At 49.3% G+C, this 21,379-nt stretch overlaps 2 protein-coding genes across 6 annotated transcripts; one reads left to right on the top strand and one right to left on the bottom strand.

Annotated features, from left to right (window-relative positions):
• Nucleotides 1-1,212: 1,212 nt before the first annotated feature.
• On the bottom strand, nt 1,213-12,195 carry AP4B1 (adaptor related protein complex 4 subunit beta 1). 4 transcript variants are annotated; one of them, XM_039249095.1, is made up of 11 exons: nt 12,105-12,176; nt 11,744-11,928; nt 9,712-9,936; nt 8,662-8,792; nt 7,923-8,070; nt 6,911-7,407; nt 5,845-5,928; nt 4,998-5,101; nt 4,028-4,235; nt 3,517-3,798; nt 1,213-3,254 (listed from the first exon to the last, which is right to left on the bottom strand). In XM_039249095.1, the coding sequence occupies exons 2-11, from the start codon at nt 11,854-11,856 to the stop codon at nt 2,827-2,829; spliced, it is 2,220 nt and encodes a 739-aa protein (XP_039105026.1). In that variant the 5' UTR covers nt 11,857-11,928; nt 12,105-12,176; the 3' UTR covers nt 1,213-2,826. The 4 variants fall into 4 exon arrangements, with proteins under 4 accessions (XP_039105026.1, XP_039105027.1, XP_039105028.1 ...); XM_039249096.1 differs by having other exon boundaries at nt 11,805-12,195; XM_039249097.1 differs by lacking the exon at nt 12,105-12,176 and having other exon boundaries at nt 11,779-11,847.
• Nucleotides 12,196-12,356: 161 nt separating this feature from the next.
• On the top strand, nt 12,357-18,401 carry DCLRE1B (DNA cross-link repair 1B). 2 transcript variants are annotated; one of them, XM_039249119.1, is made up of 4 exons: nt 12,357-12,897; nt 13,809-13,974; nt 14,551-14,733; nt 15,374-18,401. In XM_039249119.1, exons 1-4 carry the CDS (start codon nt 12,709-12,711, stop codon nt 16,453-16,455), a joined length of 1,620 nt encoding a protein of 539 aa, XP_039105050.1. In that variant the 5' UTR covers nt 12,357-12,708; the 3' UTR covers nt 16,456-18,401. The 2 variants fall into 2 exon arrangements, with proteins under 2 accessions (XP_039105050.1, XP_039105051.1); XM_039249120.1 differs by lacking the exon at nt 12,357-12,897 and adding an exon at nt 13,244-13,340.
• Nucleotides 18,402-21,379: the final 2,978 nt, after the last annotated feature.

Below are 21,379 nucleotides of genomic sequence, written 5' to 3'. Positions count from 1 at the left end.
TTCTACTCTGCCCCACACATTATAGAAAAGCAACCAAATAGGACTTAATCTTTTATTTTTAAAAGTAATCTTTTATTTATTTTTAAAATTAAATATTTCACGTATTTATTGGGGGGGGAGAGAGAGAGAGAGAAATAGAGAGAATGCATGTGTGTGCAGGGGAGAAGCAGAGAGAGGGAGGGAGAGAGAATTCCAAGCAGGCTCTGCAATGAAAGTGCATTGCTCAACGCAGGGCTCAAACTTGCAAACCTGTGAGATCATGACCTGAGCCCAAGTCAGATGCTTAACCAACTGAGCCACCCAGGCACCTCAGGACTTAACATTTACTCAATTGCTGAGCCATACCAGCATACCATCTTTAGGCCAATATTTCCAATATAGTAATTTTTTAAAGTCAGCTTATCCAAACTCTACCACTTATATCCTCCTCCCTTGTAGCACTTTAAATTGGCAGCACTTTACACTTTATCTCTTTTAGTACCTAACTAAACATTCACATTTTATTTATTAAAAATTTTTAATGTTTTTATTATTTATTTTTGAGAGACAGAATGCACGTGGGGGAGGGGGAGGGAGAGAGGGTGACAAAGAATCTGAAGCAGGCTCCAGGCTCTGAGCTGTCAGCACAGAACCCAGCGCAGGGCTTGAACTCACAAACTGTGAGATCATGATCTGAGCCAAAGTTGGACACCTAATGGACTGAACCACACAGGCAACCCTGTTTATTTATGTATTTTAAAGTTTGAGAGAGAGTGCATGTGAGCTGGGGAGAGGCAGAGAGAACAAGAGAGAATCCCAAACAGGCTCCACCCAGGGCTCGAGCCCACAAACCGTGAGATCATGACCTGAGCCAAAGTCAAGAGTCTGACGCTAACTGACTGAGCCACCCTGGCGCCCCAAACATTCACGTTTTAATGAAGTAAGTCAAACTATGGAAAATGCAATTCTGAAGCTGTTCTGATCGCTCTACAGCTAATCTCTGGGGACCCATGATCTAGATCAGCCATTCTCAACGGGGGTGATTCAGTCCCCACAGGGCACCTTTGGTAATGTCTGCAGACATTTTTGTTACACCTGGGGGTTTTATTGGTATCTAGTAGGGATAGACAAAAGATGCTGCTAATAATCATCCTCCAGAGCACGGGAAAACCCTCCAGAATAAAGAATTATCTGGCCCCAAATGTCAATAATGGCACTTTGGAGAAATCCCAGTCTAGATGGACTTCCTTTATTGTTTGGTTGATACAACAAAACACACTTCAAATGCCATCAGAATCTAATTACTTATAGCCACTCATTCAGTAAACATTTATTGAGTAATTACTATGTGGCCAGCTATGGAGATGGAAAGAAAATCACTGTCCTTGGAAACTGTCCAGAGGGAAACAACTCACTAACCCCAGGCCCTTGCCAGAAAATTCAATACTGTCTATTATATACTCTTATTAAGAGCCTGAGAAAAGTGATGAGTAAAAAAATATTTTAAGGTATGCAGTCCATTTACGTATCTAGGTTGAAGAAGTCCTTGAATTGAGCTGGATGATATTTAGATCGTGTTACCTTAAGTCCCTGAAGAAATGCCCTAAGCTCCACGTTAAAGTTACATTCTCTTCCACTGAAGAACACTGCAAGTCATGACAAACCCACTCTCACTTCCCATAACAATCTTGTACCTATCACTCAGTGCTACCTATGTGAAACTACGTGTAAATTTCTTTTAGAAATCACTATCGGAGGGTTTCTTCCTCTCTGATGACAACCATACAACTATTTCTCTTCACCCTGACTGCTAAATCATTTACAGAGCTACATTTGAGGCTCAACTCTAGCAAGTATGCAGGCCCTTAAGCCTGAACATTTGTGTACCTCCCCACCCCTAACCGGGCTGGGCTTAAGAGGTATTTCTATTTTCCCTGTTGTAGATCCTCTGGTTGTTTATATTTGACTGGTTGTTTATACTTCAAATCATTTTATTACATCTGCTCTTGCCATAAGTTGCCTCAATTAATGTATAAAATGTGGGTAGGTATGAATAAAATTAAAGGCAAGGGAGAGTGACAGAAAACAATTAAAGCAGTAGTTGGGGGACACATGCACTGGATGCCTTGACAGCTTGGACAGGACCCATAATGAAGGTGGTGAGGGTCACAGAACACTTCCTGAAAGAGCTCATAACTGAGCGGAACACTGAAAAACAGACTAGATTTTACTTAAAGAAAGAAGATAGGAGGATAAGGAAATGTTGTAGCCAAGAAATAAAAGCAGATGCCAAAGCACAGAGGTGAAGGAGCACCTTGTGCACTCCAGGAATGCAAGAGGTCTGCATCAGCAGCAACAGCGTTTGGGCCAGCAGCGGACAGGACACTGCAGAGGTGCTCTGGATACCGCACTAAGGACTTTGAGCCCTGGACTTAAAAAGCATGATTAGGATCGTGAGGCCAGTGAGGAAATTACTGCAGTAGTACAGGGAAGAAGAGATGACCCCCACAGATGATGACTTCATCCATTTCCAGGCACAGCGGGCATCTTTAATGAGTAAAACAATCCCTAAAACGGATTAGAAAAGAATCCAAACCCTCTCCTCAGCCCATTCCCACCCCCTTTCCAGCATTAACCTTTCCAACATCACCTGGAAAAATGGGGTCGTTCACCAATAGGCATGAGAGGAATGAATCCACAGCCTCTGAACAAAACCATAAGAATCCTGGTTCCGAGACTACCCCTTCTCCATCGCATCTCATATTATCTGGATTACAAACGACTCTAAAGGCACACTAGGAACTCTGAGAGCCGTTTATCTCACTTAGGACAGGCACCAAGAATCTGTTATGATTTGATGTCTCCGACTGTTCCCATCACTGTTTCTAACACAGAAATGAAACCGTTCAGGGTCTCGGTCCTTGGCTCATTTTGTTTCACGGAGATCTGCATTTCCGAGTTCTCGGGCTCCAGCAGCAGCTCTGTTAGGAACACACAGCCCGTGTCATCCCGAGCACTGAGGTAGGCTTTCCATGGGCGAGCGCCAGCCCTGCTCATGGCGATGGTCTGGATGTTCACCACCTGTAGGGCCATCTGCAGGGTGTCAGGATGGACTGCTCCCCGCCAAGGGCATACCTGCTGATGAGCAACTTTCAGGCTAAACCAAGTTTTCTCAAAACACTCAGCAGTGAGCTGGCAATTGGGGACTAGCATGAGGGCTCCTGAGTCAGGGAGTTCCTGTGCCCTCTCCTTGTTCTCGTCAGGAATCAGAGGACCTAAAAGAATCAGAAAGCTTATGTAAGACATCTTCTCAATCTAGAGGAACTACGTTTTCTATCCAGATTTCCAAAACTACACAATGTGACTTTTATCTTTGGAAAATGGTTAAAATCACCAATGAGGAAATTCTTTCTTGCTCACAAAGACTTCAAATTCAGGCAGCAGTCTGAGACATAGCTAGGATACTCTACTTTCTATCAGTCGTTACAAAAGATAAAGACTTCTCACGAAAAGATCTAAGGCAAGGACTATTTTTACCTGAGGTGGCAAAAGATGCAGTGTTAGGAAGCGCTGAGCCCCGGCGCTCTGCCCCCTGGCATTTAGAGATGGTTGCCCAGCGGGCTTTGCCATAGACCGGCACCAGCGTGTTGAAGTCTGAGGCCCAGCTATTCACAGGTCTTTCTGCCGGATCTTCCAACAGTCCAAGAGAAGGGTCAGATTTAGGGCTACAGAGGATCCGCTTCACTTCATCGATGCCGGCTAAGAGAAGGCGGTAATAGAAGAGGCCCCGGTCGCGTACTGCCATATCCTTTTCTTCCTCTGAGGTAAGACAAGAGCCTGAGTTAATTACAAACAAAACCCAAAGTGCTCTTTCTACCCTGTGCCAACCACAAGCGGGAAAACAAAAGGAAGGAGGGAGGAAACCCTAGAAAACATGAACAGTCTCCTTGGGTACCAGACATAACTCGCCAAACAGTGTTAAGCTGTGAGTGAGCGTACTGATTTACCACCCTACTCGGCCAGTACGAGCTCCTTCTGCAGAGCCTACCTATGCAGTAATGTAACAAGCGGCCCAGCGTGTCCTGGCACTCGGCGGGGCGGGAGAGGAAAAGGCGCAGCAGCGCAGTGAGCAGCTCCATCTTCACAGCTGGAAACGTCTCTGACTTCACATTCTCCACGAAGTCTTCCAACACATAGGGAGCATTGGGAATTCTTTCCCCATGGACACCAAGGAGCCAAATAAGTGCCTGTTTCCCCTAGGGAATGAAGGCGTTAAGAGTGGGTGCTCGGCGTTCGGCTGTCTGCAACACAGTGGCAGGTGTTACCTCCCCCCCACCCCCCCGCCATGTCAGCAGAAAAAGTATCATCTTTTATTCACTTCAACTCGCATTGCCTCGATCCCTCCACCCCAACGCCACTCTCTGCAACAAATACGAACAAAATGGTACCACACAGGGGGACTCAAGATTCTCATAGCCTGTGTTGGTTAAGTAATAAGGTTTTCTCAGCTCAGGGGCCTCTGCCCCAGACTAGGGTTTAATGTATCAGTGGAAGCTGCTGAAAGACTCCTCTAAACCACTTCAGGAGAGTGGTAAATAGCCTAGAGTGCAAATCAGAGTCATCTGTAAAGCTTCTGAAAAAAATCTATGCATCTAGGTCAACCACTCCTGAATATTTAGGCCGGTAGGCCTGTGGTGAAGCCCAAGTATCTGTTCATTCCACAAATGATTTTGATTCTCATTCCAGCTGAAAACTCCGTGGTTTAAATCTCTGACTCAAAACTGTTCAAAAAACAATGATATCAAAGTGCCTGTAATAAAAACCACAGATAAACCTCCCGTTTTTATCTCTTCTATCCTATCTACGCCCACAAGAGACTCTGAGGTGGCAGTCGATCCTAACGATCCTAATGACAGCCACATTCAGACTGTGTAGAGAGAAGACGTAGATCCCATTTCACAGAGCAGGGTCCCAGGCATTCCCCCTCTGCCTGGAAGGAAAGGAGAATCACCACGTACCTCGCTATCCTGAATGCACTCCTCACAGCCGGGCAGGGCCTGACACACAGCTTCTGTACACTGAGGACACAACCAAACCAGGTCGCGGAAAGTCTGCAGCACCACTGCAACACAGCTCAGGACACAAGAGCACAGGGTTAGAAGATCCATGCAGGAAGGAATCTTAAGAGAAGTCACATATTTAGACTAGTTTGCTAGGTGGCGTTCTGTAACACTGGTGTTGGCGGGGGTGGACAATGATTTTCTGAGAAATGTCTGACACAAGCAACAATTTCTTAAACGAATGCTGCTCTTTTTGCATCGCTATGAGGCTAAGTGATCTAATACATTTAGCAAAAGCACTTGGCAAAACGTAAAGAAACGTGGGGTCAGGTTACTGTTGAACGATATTCTGAAGACAGTGTAGACAGAGCCACCAGTGTTGGAACCAGGGCGAGGCAAACAAGGTGCCGGGGGTGTCAAATCTAAGAGGACACGCAAGGTTCACACTTGTACGAACCTGAGAGTGAGGGCCTCCTGGGGATCTTGCTTGCCTCACCCTCATCCCGGGCCTGGAAGCCACTGTTGCCATAAAGCAGTTAAGAGGGAAAGGTGGGGAATTAACAAGCACAGCACCCTGGCACCCTTCACCACCTACAGAGCAGCCCTATGGGGTTATGGCCACTTGCAGACCCCCTACCTGTGAGATCCATGGACCCTATGCTTCTCTGATGGCAGGATGATAACGCAAAAAAAAGCTGAACCCTCTATGCTATTCAACAAGCATTTTTTGAGCAACTACTACAGGACAGGCAATTGACCCAAAAAAAAAAAAAAAAAAAATGCTCGAAGGGTAGCCCGCCCTCACCTGTGGTAATGTGCTCTTGTCGAAGCCCCAACAGCTCTGTTAGAATCTGCACACACTGATCTGTGTAGGTCCTGGCAATACAACCTACAGAGAAACAGAAAGCGGGGAAAAGTGGGAAGTCAAATTCTAGCACCTCGCTCTAAAGCTTCCTGCAGGCCAAACACAAGAGGACCAGAGATACCTAAAAGGAAAAAAAAAAAAATCACCTCTTGCTCGATGTTCTTAAGTTTGGTAAAAATGATTTTTCCATCGAACGACGTTGAAAACTTTCAATAACACAGGTATTCGTGTGGCAGCCAGGCAAGAGGCCACGGCGCGTGGCACAGCACCACTCACAGGAACGTCCCTGCCGGGAGTGCTGGACAGCAGTCTCCGGACTGAGGAGTTCTACTCTCCTCTCTGTTCCCTCCTCCTGCCCCTAAAAATAGCCATTCTTTATTCTAACAGGAGGATTCCTTCTCCTCTTCCGCTTGAAGCCCTCTGACAAAACGTAGCTCCCCTGCTGCTTTCATTTCGTGAGTCATTCTGGCCTTCTGAATTCCAGACAGAGTAGTAGGATAAAGCCTGTGAGATTTAGGATTCATTCCGCGTTGCTCTGCACTGAGCACAATACACAGCCCACAGCAGAAGCTCAATAAACAACCAGTCAACTCACACAGGACGTAGAGTCTGGAGAGCTGGGTTCCAGCCCCACCTCAGGAACTACATGACCTTCTGGCAATTTAATAAGCTTTTTGTGCCCGAGTTTCTTCATTTCTAAAACGAAGGGATAACCCTTGTCCACTTTTCCTGAAAACATCCCAAGACCACGCTAAGCCGATAAATGAACAGCATTCTCGACAGCAATGAAATTTTAAGGACTATAGTTTGAGTTACCTGTATTCTCCATCCCGGAAGATATGACGAAAACACCTCCCTCCCACCCTGTCTGTAGTCTGGTCTACAGTCTGTCTGTCTTGTGCACAGTACTTTGTCTCTGACCAATATCCATGCCTTTTTATTCCCTATGGTTCCACGGCTTTCTGGTCACCTAAGCACTCACACAGGACATGCGGCAGGCACCTACCGATGGCAAAGATGGCGGCCTGGGCAAAGTCAGCCGACACGTCGGTGCAGTAGCCCCGGAGCTCCTCTAGCACCTGCTGCACGTTCTCATCGTTCACCAGCTCGCACAGCACCTCCACCTTCTGCAGCTTGATGTAGTGGGGCTCCGAGTAGGAGCAAAAAAACTTCTTGTAGTGGCTGCTGAAGTGCCCTGGCAGACTGTGCAAGATCTGACGCACGTGACAGAGGGCAGCGAAGCAGAGCTCGCGGCTCTCTGAAGAACAGGCGGCCAGCAAAGGTCCCTTGACTTGCACTAGCACGTCAGTTTGTACATGGGGGAATTTTCTGGCCAAGATCAGAAAGAGTTTTGTGGCTCCCATCACCACAGCTGGGCTGCTGCTCTTGAGAAAGCCATCCAACAGATTGAGAATGTCGAAGAGCTCCCCCTCGCTACGGGGTTCATAGCGCAGCAGAAAGTTCAACACTTCAGCCTGGCCCCACTGGTCCAGTTTGGGCATTCTGTCCAAAAGAGAAAAGCAGTATTTTTGCAACCAAATGAGGACTCTCTCCCTGCAACGGCCACGTCACCTGTCCATCATAACAAGGAGAGTATTCTTGAAAATAGGCTGTGTCATAACAGAACTATTCCTTCTACATACTAAAGTTTACACAAAACAGGCTTTACACTCCAAGAGGGGTTTACTGTACACATTCTCACTCATCGAAGGCCAAAGACAGTGATTGCTATACTTGGATCCGGTTTAAGATGACACAAATGGCTTTGTTTGGGGGACATAATGATTGTAGAGGGGACAGAACCTCTTTCCACAGGATATTTCTGCCATCTCTCTACAGGACCAAAGGAAACTAAGACAAATAAAATTCTCTCAATGAAACATGAAGAAATTAACGGCTACGGTTAATTTTACTAGTCTATATAAGTTGTTCAAGACGTCCCCTCACCCAACGTATCGAAATCCCACTTTGAGGATGCAGATCTCATCATAACCAACAGAAAACTGAGGCATCCCAACCTATTTAAGAGATGGTGGGCGATGGGCTTGTTGATGACAACACCTCCTTCCTGTTTCAGAATTTCCTCTAGGGACCTCAGGCAGTTCACAACCACAATTGGATCCTGGTCACGCAGCAAACTGTATAATTCGTTTACCAGAGCACCGTCTGTAAAAGAGCACAAAGATCTCAGATAAAGAACAGTTTCAGAGTCAACAGGAACAGAGCGGGGCAATAGCTCCAGGCAGACAAAACCGAATTTCTCTGCGACAAAAGTAACAAAGGCAGTAATAAAATGCAACGCCCAAAACTGCCATCGCCAGACTGTTCTAAGTAGCTACTGCAAAGGATCTCACCTGGGCCCCAAAGAAAAGACTTCTCTAATTTGAGAAAATACCAAGCCAGCCTTTCTACTTAGAGACACATACAGGGGTGCCCGGGTGGCTCAGTCCGTTAAGCATCTGACTCTTGATCTCAGCTTAGACCATGATCCCACAGTTTGTGGGACTGAGTCCTGCACTGGGCTCTGCACTAACAGCACGAAGCCTACTTAGGAGTCTTTCTCCCTCACTCTCTGCCTCTCCCCCCACTCATTCTCCCTCCCTCTCTCTCCAAATAAATAAAGAAAAAAAGAGAAAGAAGTACAGAAGTAGAGCCACATTCCTATTTTCTACCAAAGTCCCGTGACCTTCTACAAAGTCAAACACATAATGGAGACACACAGAAATACGAATCATGATGGATTACACCGAAACTTACCCACTTCTGAGTCTCCATGAAGATTATGCATCTTGGCGCAACCAAGGACTGCCACTCTCCTGACATATGACGCCTTATCTCGCAGACCACTGAGAATAGGCTGTTGGATATACTCTTGCACACCGGGCATCCTAAGCAACACACCCTGGAGTCAGCCAGATCCTAAAATACTAGTTTTGACATCATTCAGCCCCTAAGCACTTAACAGAAGGTTCAGTTGATGTTTGAAGGTACATCTACCACATCATAAAAAAATTAGAGAAAACCACTGCCAAGCTTTATTAAAAAGTCATACTTGACTTTTCATTTGGAATAATACTGCATGGGCAACAAAACTATGTCCACGTAACTGTTTCGAAATCTTAAACCTAAACCACAAATTATCTCAGCAAGAGTGAAGATGGAAATCTCCCTTCACAGAGGACATAGCTTTTCAAGCCTAAGCAATGGCTGAAAACCTGAGTTCAGGTTACAACTGCATTTTCCCCACAATTAAGAAGTTCAAATAAATGATCAGCATTAAAAACCTGCCCCATGGAGCGCTTGGGTGGCCCAGTCAGTGAAGTGTCCAACTTCGGCTCAGGCCATGATCTCACGGTTCGTGGGTTCGAGCCCCGCATCAGGCTCTGCGCTGACAGCTCAGAGCGTGGAGTCTGCTTCAGATTCTGTGTCTCTCTCTCTGCCCCTCCCCTGCTCACACCCTGTGTCTCTCCCTCTCAAAAATAAACATTAAGGGGCGCCTGGGTGGCTTAGTCGGTTAAGCGTCTGACTTTCGCTTAGGTCATGATCTCGCGGTTCGTGGGTTCGAGCCCCGTGTTGGGCTCTGTGCTGACTGCCAGCTCAGAGCCTGGAGCCTGTTTCAGTCTGTGACTCCCTCTCTCTCTGACCCTCCCCTGCTCGCGCTGTCTCTCTCTCTCTCTCTCCTAGAAATAAATAAAAATATTTAAAAAAAAATTTAAAAAAATTAATTAATTAATTAGATAAAAATTGGCCCCATGATCTCCTGAACACATCGCCCACTGAGAAACAGGCCCAGAAGAAGGTACTCACCTGAGGCTACACATGCTCCGCAATGCCAGCCCCCGCACCATTGGATTGGGATCCGAACAGTCCTTGCACAGCGTGTTGATGGCCAAGAGGGCCAGGTCGGGTTTCAGGGGGGCATATGTGCACATGTACAGATAGACCAGCTTCTTCTGAACAATATCGACGGTGGCACTGGCCTTCACCATTTCCATGAAAACACCAGACATGTCCAAGCCCTGAGTCACGTGCCTGAAAGCGACACACACAGCAGGAAGGAGTAAGTTACAGAACCCCCGGCCGAGAGCAAGAGGTGTTTTACCTACACATCCCGGTTATCCAGCTAGACTACGAGCGAAGCAACCAGGTCCGTCTAGTCTCACCCTGCACAGTACTTCACGCCATGCGCCTACAATAAACATTCTTCTAGTCATGCAACAGTTATGGAATCCCTGGGAATGCTCCAGTGACATTCAGCTTCTACGCTCCAGGGGTGCACTCTGGGGTCACAATCTTGAAAAGGGCATGGTCTCAGATCTCTAGCAACTCAAGGTGGACTAAGGGTCAAGATAAAAACACCACTAATTACAATATGATAGGCAAGTATTAAAACAGAAGTAGCAGACAAGGCACGGTGGGGATGAGAGGTCTAATACTGCCAAGAAACCACAAAAGGTTCCGACAGAGGAGGTAATCCTGAATGAGCTGGCATTTGCCTGGCAAGTGATGACAGATGCTGCAAGGCATGGAAACATCCTCAGGAATGCTACATTCTGTTGAGAGCCTGCAAGTAGTTGTGTTAGCACACGTTCTTCTTCGGGTACTAGGTAGGATGAGAAGCTTGGACTATATTGTGTAGATCACTGTTTCTCAAATTGTGGTTTCCTACAGGGATCAGATGGGATGGCTGTTCAAAATGCATATTCCCGGGTTCCATCCCACCCTACTGAAAGTAACGTTACTGGACTTTGATTTTTTTTTTTTTAAAGCACTGCAAGGGACCGTTGTGCATACTAAAGTTTGTGAACCACAGTTGGAGGCAAGAGTTCAAATATGTTTCATACGTTAGAAAAATTCTGGCTGAAATGAGGAGGCAAGATGGCCTACTAGCAAGTGGCTGCAATTGCTTTGGTAGTAAAACCAGAACAGCAGGGCCAATAAAAAATAAATACACTAAAAATCCTTAAAAAGAGAATGGATGGGGAGGGCCTGGGGGCTCAGTGGATGAAGCCTCCGCTTCAGCTCAGGTCTTGATCTCACGGTTTGTGAGTTCGAGCCTCGCTTTGGGCTAGCTCAGAGCCTGGTGCCTGCTTCAGATTCTGTGTCTCCCTCTCTGAAAAATAACTTTTTTAAAAAGTATTTATTTCTGAGAGAGAGACAGAGACAGCGTGAACATGGGAGTCAGAGAGAGAGAGCCAGTGCGAGCAGGGGAAGGGCAGAGAGAGGAGATACAGAATCTGAAGGAGGCTCCAGGTTCCCAGCACAGAGCCCGACGCGGGGCTTGAACCCACGAACCGTGAGATCATGACCTGAGCCGAAGTCAGACACTTAACCGACCGAGCCACCCCGGCGCCTCCAAAATAACCATTTTTTAAAAATTAAAAAAGTAATAATAAAGAGGATGGATACTTAGAACTGTGTATTCCTACCATGTGACTTGAGAAGTGACAATCGGGCGTCAAGACTGACTCCCTCCCTCGGTCCGGCCGGAGGGTGACATTCATCAACCCAAACACAAGCGGAAGAGCAGGTTTGGGGGGAGGGGAAGGGTGTAAGGTACCCTTCTGCAGGTCTCTGACCAAATACCCAGGTGGGGATGCCAAGCGGCAGGGCATAAGGGGGTTCCGTCCTAGATTCTATAGCCCTGGGGGTCAGCAGGGTTCAGTTCACGACACGGGCGTTACCGCCCCGCTGCGTGAAGGAAGGCAGGGAAGCCCCACGGTGTGTGGGGGGGGGGTGCGACGGCCACGCCAGGAGGCAGGAAGCGCACGAGCGTCGGGGTCTCGGTTTGTCGCTCCGCGGGGCGGCGGGAGGGGGGCGGGGGCGGCCGCGGGGGTACCTAATCACTCGCTGGATGGCGTTCCGGTAGCGCACCCTATCCGCCTGCACGTGAGGGTTACCCAGAGCCCTCTTCAGCTCCTTCACCACGTCCTCAGAGCCGAGGTACGGCATCTTCCGCACTCGCAGGGCGCTCCCCGCACACCCCGGGGCCGCTCGCCGGCTTCTCCCAGCCCTGACGCGGGGTCTTGGGGAGAGCAAAGGTCAGTCCGCGGAGACACGGCGGGCGTGATCTCGCCCCAGCCTCGGCTTCCCCGGGGCCGCACGTTCACAACACGCCTCTCCGCGCCCCCAAACGGGGCTCTGTGGTCCCTGCCCGGGACCTGCGGGCCAGCTCGCTCCGTCCCGGGCCCTCTCCCGCTACCTCGAGGCCCTCCGCCCCACTTCCAGCCCGGCCGCCGACAGCCCCGCGGGACCCCTCCGTCGACAGTGCCGGCCCAGCAGGCGCCGCGGCGCGGTTGCCGCCCGCGACGGGCCCAGGCGCGCTTCCGGCGGAAGTCCCGCCTCCTCCAAGCCGACCGCGCGCAGCAGCTGCCACTCCCCTTCTCGCGGCGAGCGCCGAGCGTCGCCCAGACGCCGACCTTAGGGCGCCCTTCCCCCAGCCTCTCACCTCCAGGCGCAGCCGCGCGGCTCCGTCTGGTGGAGGCGCTGCGGGCTGTCGGAAATCGGCTGCTTCGGCCTGTCTCCGCCTAGCAGCGCGCGCTTTGAGTGCCGGGCCTGGGCCGCGGCTCCCGCGCGCGGGTAGGAGCGGCGCTTGGCGGACAGTCGCCGGCGGTTTGCGATTCCACCCGGGACTCGCAGGAGCACGGCCACCCCTTTTCCTGCCCACGCTAGGGACTCCTTCCTCTACCGGACCGGCTTCCCGTGAGGGGCTCTGTCCTCGTTCTTGCCCCAGCGTACTGTCTTCAGGGCGCGGCTGCTCTGTGCCCATGAAGACCTCGCTGGTGACCCTCCAGCCCCGCCACCATGAACGGAGCCCTGATCCCCCATACACCCATCGCGGTGGACTTTTGGAGCCTGCGCCGGGCGGGTGCTGCACGGCTCTTCTTTCTGTCCCACATGCACTCGGACCACACCGTGGGTTTGTCTAGCACCTGGGCCCGGCCCCTCTACTGCTCTCCAATCACTGCTTACCTCGTGCATCGTCACTTACAGGTACGGGGGGCGGGAGTCCTCGGAGAGGTGGGCCGAGCATCTGGGGTGGGCATTTCTTATCTGTCACAGCCTCAGACTCGTAGGTTAGGGCCCAGGAGGACCGACTGATTTTTACCAGTGCGGGAGTTGTTTGAACCCAGAAATAACGTCTTTTAGCCCAGAATGGGATGTGGCTTCTTTTTTATTGTTTTATTTATTTTTTACTTATTTCTGAGAGAGAGACACAGCATGAGCAGGGGAGGGTCAGAGAGAGAGAGACACACACACAGAATCTGAAACAGGCTCCAGGCTCCGAGCTGTCAGCACAGAGCCCGACGCGGGGCTTGAACCCAGGAACCGTGAGATCATGACCTGAGCCAAAGTCGGACGCTTAACCGACTGAGCCACCCAGGCGCCCCCAGGGAGCGTGGCTTCTTGACTGGCCGACCTGCGATCTTTCAGCTGTAAGTTGGGGAGATCTGTGGGTCCAGACAAGGAAACTGTACCTATATATTAAAATAAGATAGGCCAGTGTTTCCTAAACTTGTCTCATAAGAATCCATCTAATATGCTGGGTGACTATACACATTCTCCAGTGCCCCACCCCATTCCCCCCATCTGTTCCAGTAGATATGGCTGGTGCAGGGCCTGGAAATCCGTTTGGAATTGTAACAGGTGCCCCCAAGAGATTATTATGATCAGGGATGTTTGAGAGCCACTGCCTAGAGTGTTTTCTGGACTCAGTGTAAACTGCAGAAAGGGTGGGAGGGGAGACTGGGAGCTTTGGGGAGAGTCTCCATTCCAGCTTCTGCTCCAGGGTCCTCTAGGATATGGTCAGCTTTCCCTGGCTTGGGTAAAGGGGTGATTCCTAATCCAGGACAGTATCAAGGTGGGGAGTTTGTGTTCAGTAGAATGACCAACTTTTTCCCCAGGTATCTAAGAAGTGGATCCGAGCCCTGGAGGTTGGTGAGAGCCATGTCCTGCCTCTAGATGAAATTGGGCGGGAGACCATGACGGTAACCCTCCTGGATGCCAATCACTGCCCTGGCTCTGTCATGTTTCTCTTCGAAGGATACTTTGGAACCATCCTTTACACAGGTGGGCCTTCCAAGGGTCTCTCCCACCTTCCTGGACTGCTTTTCTTGAGCAGCCTTAATTCAGGAGTCTGGAGGCCTCCTAGCTTCATCCCATATGAGCACAGTGACCCTGTCTCAGCTGATTTCCCACGCTTTATGGGCCGAGACCTAGTAAGTAATAATAAATCCGAAGCAGAATGGAGACATTTCTAAACAGAAGCTATGCTAAGTTAGTGCCACACTCCCTGATAGTTTTTCCACAGGCTGTTAAGCAAATGTCCATCAGCTGTCGAAAGCGAGAGAGGCTTAGGGCACCTGGGTGGCTCAACTGGTTGTGTCCAACTCTTGATTTCGGCTCAGGTCGTGATCTCACGGTCCGTGGGTTCAAGCCCTGTGTCGGGCTCGGTGCCGACAGTGTGGAGCCTGCTTGGGCTTCTCTATCTTCCTCTCTCTCTGCTCCTCCTCTGCCACTCTCTATCTCTGTCTCTCAAAATAAACATTTTTTTTAAAGTGGGAGGGGCTCATCTTCTATACTTTTGTCTTTGACTCTCTGCCCCCTCCACCCCTCCACCCCCACCCTGGTATATTCTCCCACCAGGTGACTTTCGGTATACACCATCCATGCTAAAGGAGCCAGCCCTGAAACTAGGGAAACAGATCCATACCTTATACCTAGACAACACCAATTGCAACCCAGCCCGGGTGCTTCCTTCCCGACAAGAAGCTGCCCGCCAGATTATTGAACTCATTCGAAAGCACCCACAGCATCACGTAAAGATTGGTGAGTGCTTTCCTTTCCTTTTCTTCTCACCTAAAGCTAGTGAATCTTAGGTTTGGCGGGGGGGGGGGGGGGGGCTCACGTATCTTTTAGGTCTTTGTAGATGTCCCCTGCTCCGTGAAACCTACCCTGACCACCTTACTTAAATTGCAGTCTTCCACCCATCTCTACTCTCACAGTTCCTTGTTTGCGCTTCAGTAATACCAAACCATCCCCCTTGCCTGCCAGGCAAACTTGTCCTTTATGACAGCTCAGTTGCCATTTTCAGGAAACCTTCCCTGTAATCACCTGGTAGATACTTTCCTGTGCCCTCATAACACTGTGTGCGTGTCTCTTAACATTGTCCTTGACCATAGTGTGTCTGGGTCCTTGTGTAGGTCGCACTCCTTGAGGACTGAGGTTTGTGCCTAACACGTGGTAGGTAGATGCTGTCTTTGAGCTGAAGGAGTGTGTGGATCCTGTGTGAAGCCCTCCCCCATCTGCCATGCTCAGCTCAAAAGCAACCGCCTCCCTGATAACACTTCCTGATTGCCCTGTTAATTTTGTATATTTAAGTTAAACCTTTGGTTGACTGACTAGGATTCTCCATTATCTTCTTTCTCCTTCATCTGTTGCTTTTCCCCTTCCCTCTGACATCACTCAGGACTCTATAGCCTGGGAAAAGAGTCACTGCTGGAGCAGCTGGCCCTGGAGTTTCAGACCTGGGTGGTACTGAGTCCTCGGCGCCTGGAGTTGGTGCAGCTGCTGGGCCTGGCAGACGTGTTCACGGTGGAGGAGAGGGCAGGCCGCATCCACGCTGTGGACCACATGGAGATCTGCCATTCCGCCATGCTGCACTGGAACCAGACCCACCCTACCATCGCTATCCTCCCCACGAGCCGGAAGATCCTCCGCTCCCACCCCGACATCCACATTATCCCTTACTCGGACCACTCCTCCTACGCGGAGCTCCGGGCCTTCGTTGCAGCACTGAAGCCTTGCCAGGTGGTGCCCATCGTCAGGCAGCAGCCCTGTAGGGACTACTTTCAGGACAGCCTGAGCCCCAGGCTCTCAGAGCCCCCGATCCCAGACTCCGTGCAGCAGTATATGGAGTCACCCGCAAGAAAACCAAGCTTGCTCTGGCTCTTGTTAGAAAGGAGACTAAAGAGGCCGCGAGCCCGGGGTGTCGTGTTTGACTCCTTTCAGGACACTGTGGGTCGATCTCAAGCTGACATGGACTCAAAGAAGGCCAAGAATGAGCACCTTTCCGGGCGCCTTGAGGAGCAGGCTTCCCAGCATCCTTTGCCGATCAAGAAACCATTGTTCCCAGACCCCTGCAGCAAAGAGTGGGAGGGGGCAGTCCCTCTCTCGGAGTCCCAGAAGATGGTGACTGTCCTGACTGCCCCGTTGAGTGTTTCGGGGCACTTACGGTCCACAGATGAGGAATTTGTGTCTCTAGAAACTGGGGAGGAAATTGGCGTGGGGCCACCCTCGGTCCCCAGGGGAGGCCATGGTGGGTCAGCAGCCACGGGCAACCCGAGTGCTCCGACAGGCCGGGATCTCCCCCTGACTCACACCGGCGAGGCTGCCCCCCTGCGGGCTCTGCAGTTCAGGGGCTTGGCCCTGAAATACCTTCTGACTCCAGTGGCCTCGTTCCAGGCCCAGTTCTCTGCGAGGGGCTTTGACCAGCAAGTGGAGAAATACCACAAAGTCTTGCTGAAGTACAGAGAGGAGGGTGCAGAATGACGCCTCTGTTGGGCCCAACACCGCAGCTGTAAAGATGGCGACCGATGGCTGCCGGGCAGAGGTTGTTTGGGACCTTTTCTATTGCCACGGGATCCCCACGGGCTCACCCTGGAGCGAGAGTTTTCAAAGTGTGTTCATTGGAACCCTAGTGCCCATGGAGTCCTTAGTTTTACGGCTGGCCGTGTGTAAGAACCCTTCAGGGCTCTGTCGGTCAAACATCTGATTCTGTTTCAGCCCAGGGCACAGCCTCACAGCTTCATGGGTTCCAGCCCCACACGGGGCTCTGTGCTAATGGCACAGAGCCTGCTTGAGATTCTCTCTCCCTTCTCTCTGTCCCTCCTCTGTTCACATTCTCTGTCTCTGAAAATAAATAAACTTAAAAAGAAAACCACTCTTCATTATACCCCCTGCATGGCATACATGAGCTCCTTAAAGGTGCTGAGAAGTCTTCCAGTAACTTATCTGGTGGAGTCCGTATTTCTGCAACATCTGGAACACGCAACCCTCTTACGTGAGTGCAGAGAGAGAGAGATGCAGTCTGAATCGGAAAGGACCAGGTCACTCCCAGTGTTACCGTATGTGCTGTGTGCCATTCCCGTGTCCCCTTATCCCTCTTCCCAGATAAAAGTCCCAGATAAAAATTCCATTTTTTTAAGTTAGGAACCATTGGAGGATAAAGGAGTGATCCAGGCAGCATGTTAACAATCTTGAATGGCATTAACTTGCTGTGACCCTGTCCAAGTGACTTCCTGTCTTTGCCTCTGGGAAGGAACAGGAAGCCATGAAGAACACTGGAACGCTAGAGAAGAACTCCCCCTGCCTCTACTAGAGTTAGTGTCACTGGAGACTTCTCTGGAGCAGAGCCAGCCAGCGGGTTGGGCCCCCCCTCCAAGGCCATACCTGGAACCCAGCTGAACGGTAGACATTGGGACGATTGGCCTCCCGGCCGCCTGGAGGCCCCAACTATTCGGCCAAAATAAAGTTACAAAGGATCAAATGTGCTGCCAGATAGTCCTGATTGTTCACATAGCTGGGATATTTGCTGCTCTCCCCGCCCCCCACCCCCTTGGGTTGAGCAGGGAGCCAGAGCACACAGCCTGTTTGTTCTCATATCCAGGGCAGGGAGGGGGAGCCAGCTGGAGGAAGGGGTGGGGGCGCGTGGCTCTGCCCTGTCCTGCTCTGCGCACATGCCAACCCCAGCAGCAGGACGGCAGGGACCCTAGGCTCTGAGGCTGGGCACAGGCGTGTAAACCACTACTACAGAACGGAGCCTTGCGATAAAGGTGGTTTCTTGCCCAGGAAAAACAAGGTTTTCCACTTTTGGAAGAAGGTAGGAAGTGCTTATAAAGTAAAATAAAGCCTTGCTCTCGGGCAAGCTGTGCACAGCCCCGTCCTGTCACTGCACGCCCCCCTGCGCCTCCCCTGCACCCGCTAGGAGCTATGGCCGCTGACGCTTGTGGGGCAGCAGGAAACATGGCATTGTCCTTGGCCGGAGTCCAGGGTCCCCCTGGGCAAAGAGAAACCGTGCCTAACTAATGGAGCCTCAGTTCCTCATCTGTAGAGCAAGGACTGAGACGCCTCCCTCTCCTGCTGGCTCTGGAGGTGAGATAATTGGCAAAATTCTTTTTTTTTTTTTAATGTTTATTCATTTTTGAGAGAAGAGACAGAGAGAGCCTGAGTGGGGGAGGGGCTGAGAGCGGAAGATGCAGTGTGAAGCAGGTTCCCGGCTCTGAGCTGTCAGCACAGAGCCCAACGTGGCGCTTGCACCCACAAATATAATTGGTAAAATTCTTAGCTCCATGTCTACCACGTGATGGGTATTTCAAATACTCGTTCTCCTAGCCTCTGGTCCTCTAAAGAAATTACTCTGTAGGAAATAAGAAATTTGGGAAGTCACTTGAAAACAAAAAGTCAATTGTAATTCCTCCGTGTACATCAATTGTTCTAGTCCTTTTTTGTATGTATAAATGTGTTAAATATATAATTTTTTTTCAAAATTGGGGTAATACTGTATATAGTTTTAATCCAACATTTTCCTTTCTTAAACATTTCTTTGTATCATTAAGTATCATTCAAAATGTAATTATGAGAAGCATAATACCTTACACAGGTATTAAGCCATTTCGATACTATTCAACGTTTTGTGTGCCCTTTTTTCACAATTAGACACGTTACAGTGAACATCTTCATGCATCTATCATGGCATGTTGGTTTCCTGAAATTACTGAGAGTGGGGCTACAGCTTTGAATTCTTCATATAAATTGTGTCCAGTTGCGCACCAGAGAGGTTTCCTTACCATCCTTTCTGCAGAAGAGGAGGGAACTAGAATACCTTGAAGAGTCATTAAATTCAAATGATGTCGTTAATTAGACTGCTACATGTAAACACATGGCAGATCATCTGTGTGTTAAGTTCATAACTGTTTACTACGGCTGTGTGGTGGAGGCTTAGCTTGAGTTGCTCCAGGAGCCTCTAACTGCCTCACTTGTCTGCTACCCAAAGGTGGCTAGGCGAGATAAGGTCGTCTTCAGTATAAGGGCCCCCAGATTGGCGCTATTTTCTAGCAACAAGAGAGCCAGTCCATTCCTTGAAATGGGATCTATGTGAATTCAGATGGGGGAGCAGAAGCCAATGGCTTTGAGGAGTTTAGTTGTTGATGGCATGATTGTGTTTTAATCACGGGGAAATTCCATACTATTCTCAAGTAAATTTGGCTGGCATTTAGTAGAGATTGGCAGTCGCCTTATTCATTCGATATCTCAACAGTGTCAAATAAAAGTGCTGCATTGCATATCCCTATAAGTAGCCAGTTTTTTTTTAGAATCTAAGGAGGACCCCACAGATCTAAGGATATCTTACAATTAGGCTTGAAGAGACCAGGAGGAAGGAAGTTCCCTAGAGATCAATGAGTTGCTTCATGATCTATGGGAAAATGTACTTTTTCACAAGGAAACGGACAGTGGCTTAAGTCCCTTTGGAGAAAAAAATGTGCCTGGCTGGCTTTGAGGGATCATCTCTCACTCCTTCCCTTTGTGGTAGGAAATAGGAGATAAGTGAGTCTGCTTATTCAAGTAAAGGGATTTGGACTTGGGTTCTCCATGTCAAGTCCACTCCCAGGGAGAGTGGTTCTCTGCATTCCTGGAGTGGTTCCTAAGCAGAGGGTTCCATCTGGGGGTCCATGTGTGCATATTTTTGATGATACCACCAGTGACTTGCTGTCAGTTTGTTACCTGTCTTCTACCCTTTACCCTCCGCAATCACTACCATGACAAGCTGTTTGCCTTGAGTTCGTGGTGTGTCCCACTTCCTCCTCCACCAAACACCCCACTACATCAAGATGGAATAATTCTGCGTGCCATTACAATCTCCTAGATCTACAGCTCCCTGTGGAAAGTCTCAGAATGGTTAAGCCTAACTTTATTATTTTTTTTTTTGCATTCTATTTTATTTTAAAGTTTATTTTGAGAGAAAGAGAGAATGAGAGTGACGAGAAGGGTAGACAGAGAGGGAGAGAGAGGATCCCAAGCAGGGATACCCGACTCGGGACTTGAGCCCCCAAGGCACCCCACGCTTGTCTTTATTTTCACCACGGTGCTTTCACTTAGCTATGCCCTTCCACCTTGACTATCTCATTCCTGGGTAACTTTGTCTTCTTTGAACACATCCTTAACCCACTGAATCACAGAAAGCTCCCAGAATCTCGGGCTTGATTCTTTTCTTGGACTGATGGCTCACTGAATCATCTTTCAGTCACACAAGGGGCGCCTGGGTGTCTCAGTTGGTCGGGTGTCTGACTTCGGCTCAGGTCATGATCTCACGGTTCGTGGGTTCAAGCCCCTCATCGGGCTCTGTGCTGACAGCTAGCTCAGAGCCTGGAGCCTGTTTCAGATTCTGTGTCTCCTTCTCTCTCTCTGACCCTCCCCTGCTCACACTGTTTCTCTCTCTCTCAGAAATAAATAAAATATTTAAAAAAATTTTAAATAACTTCTGACTAGCCTTGGGTAGTCTTTCCCTTATAATATTCACTTATTGATTGATTTTAATATTTGCATATTTAAGGCACAATTGTATTATGGCTATCCTACCGATTCTGAATCTTCCCATCAGTTTTCAGTCATTTTGGGGAATGGAGAATGAGAAAAGTTTGTCCCCAGGGCTATCATCCCATTCTTTTTTTAAAAAAAAATTTTTAATGTTTTATTTATTTCTGAGAAAGAGAGAGAGAGAGAGAGAGAGACAGAGTGAGCAGGGGAGGGTCAAAGACAGAGGGAGATACAGAATCTGAAACAGGCATCAGGCTCTGAGCTGTCAGCACAGAGCCTGACGCGGGGCTCAAGCCCACAAACCATGAGATCATGACCTGAGCCGAAGTCAGACGCTTACTGACTAAGCCACCCAGGCGCCCCTCATCCCATTCTTAATGTGCTTAGTATAAAGTGTGCTTTTGAGGGACCAAGAACACAGGGTGAACTCACTCACCCCACTAACCAGGCTCCATATAAACAAAGCATCAGGAGGGACTAGACTCCTGTCATTGGGAGCCAGGGATAAAAGGTTTGGAGAAAACCTGCTGAAAGGTTCTGAGCACCCAATTCCTACACTGGGGAGGAGGGGCACGCAGTCCCCCACGAACCAACGATTCTCCGATACTGGCTAGGTGTCCTATATAATTCGACTCAATTCTGACACTCCCCACCTGAAAATAGCTTCCAACCCACAGGTTAAGGGTTCAAGACTACAAGACTTCTCCCCCTCGGACACCAATTGCAAGCCCAGGTTGTCACCCGTGCTTCTGGCCACTGGCTGTAGATAGGAGGTTCCAACGGCTCCTCCTTGGGTTTGACTAATGTGCTAGAGCCGCTCACAGAACTCAGAAAAACATTTTATTTACTAGATCACTGGTTTGTTATGAAAGAATATAAC

The sequence above is a fragment of the Hyaena hyaena genome, unplaced genomic scaffold, assembly GCF_003009895.1.
Source record: "Hyaena hyaena isolate Hyena2069 unplaced genomic scaffold, ASM300989v1 scaffold_330, whole genome shotgun sequence".
Classification (NCBI taxonomy): domain Eukaryota; kingdom Metazoa; phylum Chordata; class Mammalia; order Carnivora; family Hyaenidae; genus Hyaena; species Hyaena hyaena.
The sequence above is the reverse complement of the archived record's forward strand: the minus strand, read 5'-3'. Positions and strand labels throughout refer to the sequence as shown.

Excerpts from the sequence above, each read along its gene's own strand:
- DCLRE1B (XM_039249119.1), top strand. The coding sequence starts at position 12,709 with ATGAACGGAGCCCTGATCCCCCATACACCCATCGCGGTGGACTTTTGG. Across the intron at positions 13,975-14,550 it reads TGGAACCATCCTTTACACAG|GTGACTTTCGGTATACACCA; the intron begins GTGGGCCTTCCA and ends TTCTCCCACCAG. Across the intron at positions 14,734-15,373 it reads ACAGCATCACGTAAAGATTG|GACTCTATAGCCTGGGAAAA; the intron begins GTGAGTGCTTTC and ends GACATCACTCAG.
- AP4B1 (XM_039249095.1), bottom strand. The coding sequence starts at position 11,856 with ATGCCGTACCTCGGCTCTGAGGACGTGGTGAAGGAGCTGAAGAGGGCT. Across the intron at positions 8,071-8,661 it reads TCATGGAGACTCAGAAGTGG|ACGGTGCTCTGGTAAACGAA; the intron begins GTAAGTTTCGGT and ends GCTCTTTTACAG. Across the intron at positions 3,255-3,516 it reads TGCATCTTTTGCCACCTCAG|GTCCTCTGATTCCTGACGAG; the intron begins GTAAAAATAGTC and ends TGATTCTTTTAG.